The sequence below is a fragment of the Phytophthora infestans genome, genomic scaffold (assembly GCF_000142945.1).
Source record: "Phytophthora infestans T30-4 supercont1.3958 genomic scaffold, whole genome shotgun sequence".
Lineage (NCBI taxonomy): Eukaryota > Oomycota > Peronosporomycetes > Peronosporales > Peronosporaceae > Phytophthora > Phytophthora infestans.
Genome location: NW_003304722.1, coordinates 1 through 1,722, shown reverse-complemented (window position 1 = coordinate 1,722; position 1,722 = coordinate 1). Strand labels below are relative to the sequence as shown.

Below are 1,722 nucleotides of genomic sequence, written 5' to 3'. Positions count from 1 at the left end.
GTCAAGCTGGAGACTTTGTGGTGCTGCACGGCTCCGTGGTTGCGGTAAGTCTTCGCTGTGCTCGGCACTCTTAGGAGAAATGGTCAAGCACAACGGAGCGGTGTTTGTCGGGGCACGTGTGGCCTACTGCTCGCAGCAGCCGTGGATGGGATACATTCCCACCAGCGTCACTGTAGTGTCGAGCGTTTAGCGAGCGACGCGAAGATCGAATCTGACTGCGCCAAAAGATCCGCCGGCGGCCCGAACTCAACCACCTGGCCTGCGTCTATGACAGCAATCTTATTGCAATGCATGATCGTGTTGATGCGGTGCGCAATGGTCAGCACAGTCTTGTCGGCGAACGTCTGGCGGATGGTGGCCTGGATGAGCGCGTCGGTGGCCGTGTCCACATTGGCGGTGGCCTCATCCAGCACGACGATCTTGCTGTTCTTAAGCAGTGCACGACCGATACACACGAGTTGACGCTGTCCTACCGACAGATTGTCTCCCTTTTCTGAGAGAATGAGCTGCAAACCAGAGCCCCAACTGGAAACAGCGTTTGCGAGATGAACCTGCTTCAAGACTGTCCAAAAGTCAGCATCCGAGTATTCACCAAACGGGTCGAGGTTGTCTCGAAGCGATCCACTGAATAGTACCGGGTCTTGCGGAATGATCGCGAGGCTTCGTCTAAGGTCATTTAGTTTTAACTTCCGGGCATCCACACTATCGATACGAATGGTTCCACTTTCAAACCCACAGATACGGAAAAGCGCAATCATCAGGGAGCTCTTACCGGCACCAGTACGTCCGCATATCCCCAGCTTTTCGCCGCCACCGACGCTCATAGTCACACCGCAAAGTACAAGAGGTAGTTCCGGGCGATACTTGAGCTGCAAATTGTCGAATCTGATAGCACCTTGTGACGGCCACAAGGTATTGTTGATGGGAGACGCGTCCAGAGAGTCTTCCTCTTGCGGGATCTCACGGAAGTGCAGAATACGCTCGACACTCGTCATGGCGCTGTCTGTGCGGTCCACATCACGCACCGAAGACTGCACCATCGACGTCAACATGAGCGCGTATACAAGCGAAATACCCGAGAGTAAGGTGCCGAGCTGTCCTTTTGTCGCCACCAAGTAGAGCGATACCACAAAAATGACCACGACAGAGAGCGTATCCAGACGCACCGCCAACCACCGACCTGCTGCCCAGTAGACAAAGAAGAACGACGCGTTCTCATCCACAGCATCCGCGTTCATCTGCTCGAATCTCGACTGCATCTTGAAAGCGCGGATGGTCTGTACACCGTTTAAAGTCTCGCCCAATAAATTATACACTGCTCCAAGAGAGACTACAGCAGTGACGAATGGATTATCTACTCGAACAAAACGCCCTCCGTCACTCTCAGCGACAGAAAGCAGTGTGAGATCTCCTAGTGTCCGAGTGCAAACGTCCAGCGAAACAGCAGCTTCTTCGAGTCAAAGGGCACAGTCGCCATATACATCGCTGCATCGACATCAAACCAGGTCAGCAAAAGCTACTGCGCAGCTTTCATCTTTGCCCGACAAACCGGATGAAAAGGTTTCGCTATTGAGTACTGGTGAGGACATTGGAGAACCGCAGGAAGAGTCATTTGTTGATTTTGAAGGAGCACTCAGCTTCTCTAAAGCTCAGCAATTCGCAGAGTCAATCAGAAGCGATGCTCAACTACTGGAGGTGGAATTCTCGCTGAGTTTGCCACGC

At 53.0% G+C, this 1,722-nt stretch overlaps 1 protein-coding gene across 1 annotated transcript; it reads right to left on the bottom strand.

Annotated features, from left to right (window-relative positions):
* Positions 1 to 167: 167 nt before the first annotated feature.
* On the bottom strand, positions 168 to 1,259 carry PITG_22554 (ATP-binding Cassette (ABC) Superfamily; the record flags this gene model as incomplete). The annotated part of the gene is made up of 2 exons (XM_002909704.1): positions 168 to 344; positions 390 to 1,259. The coding sequence occupies 2 exons, from the start codon at positions 1,257 to 1,259 to the stop codon at positions 168 to 170; spliced, it is 1,047 nt and encodes a 348-aa protein (XP_002909750.1).
* Positions 1,260 to 1,722: the final 463 nt, after the last annotated feature.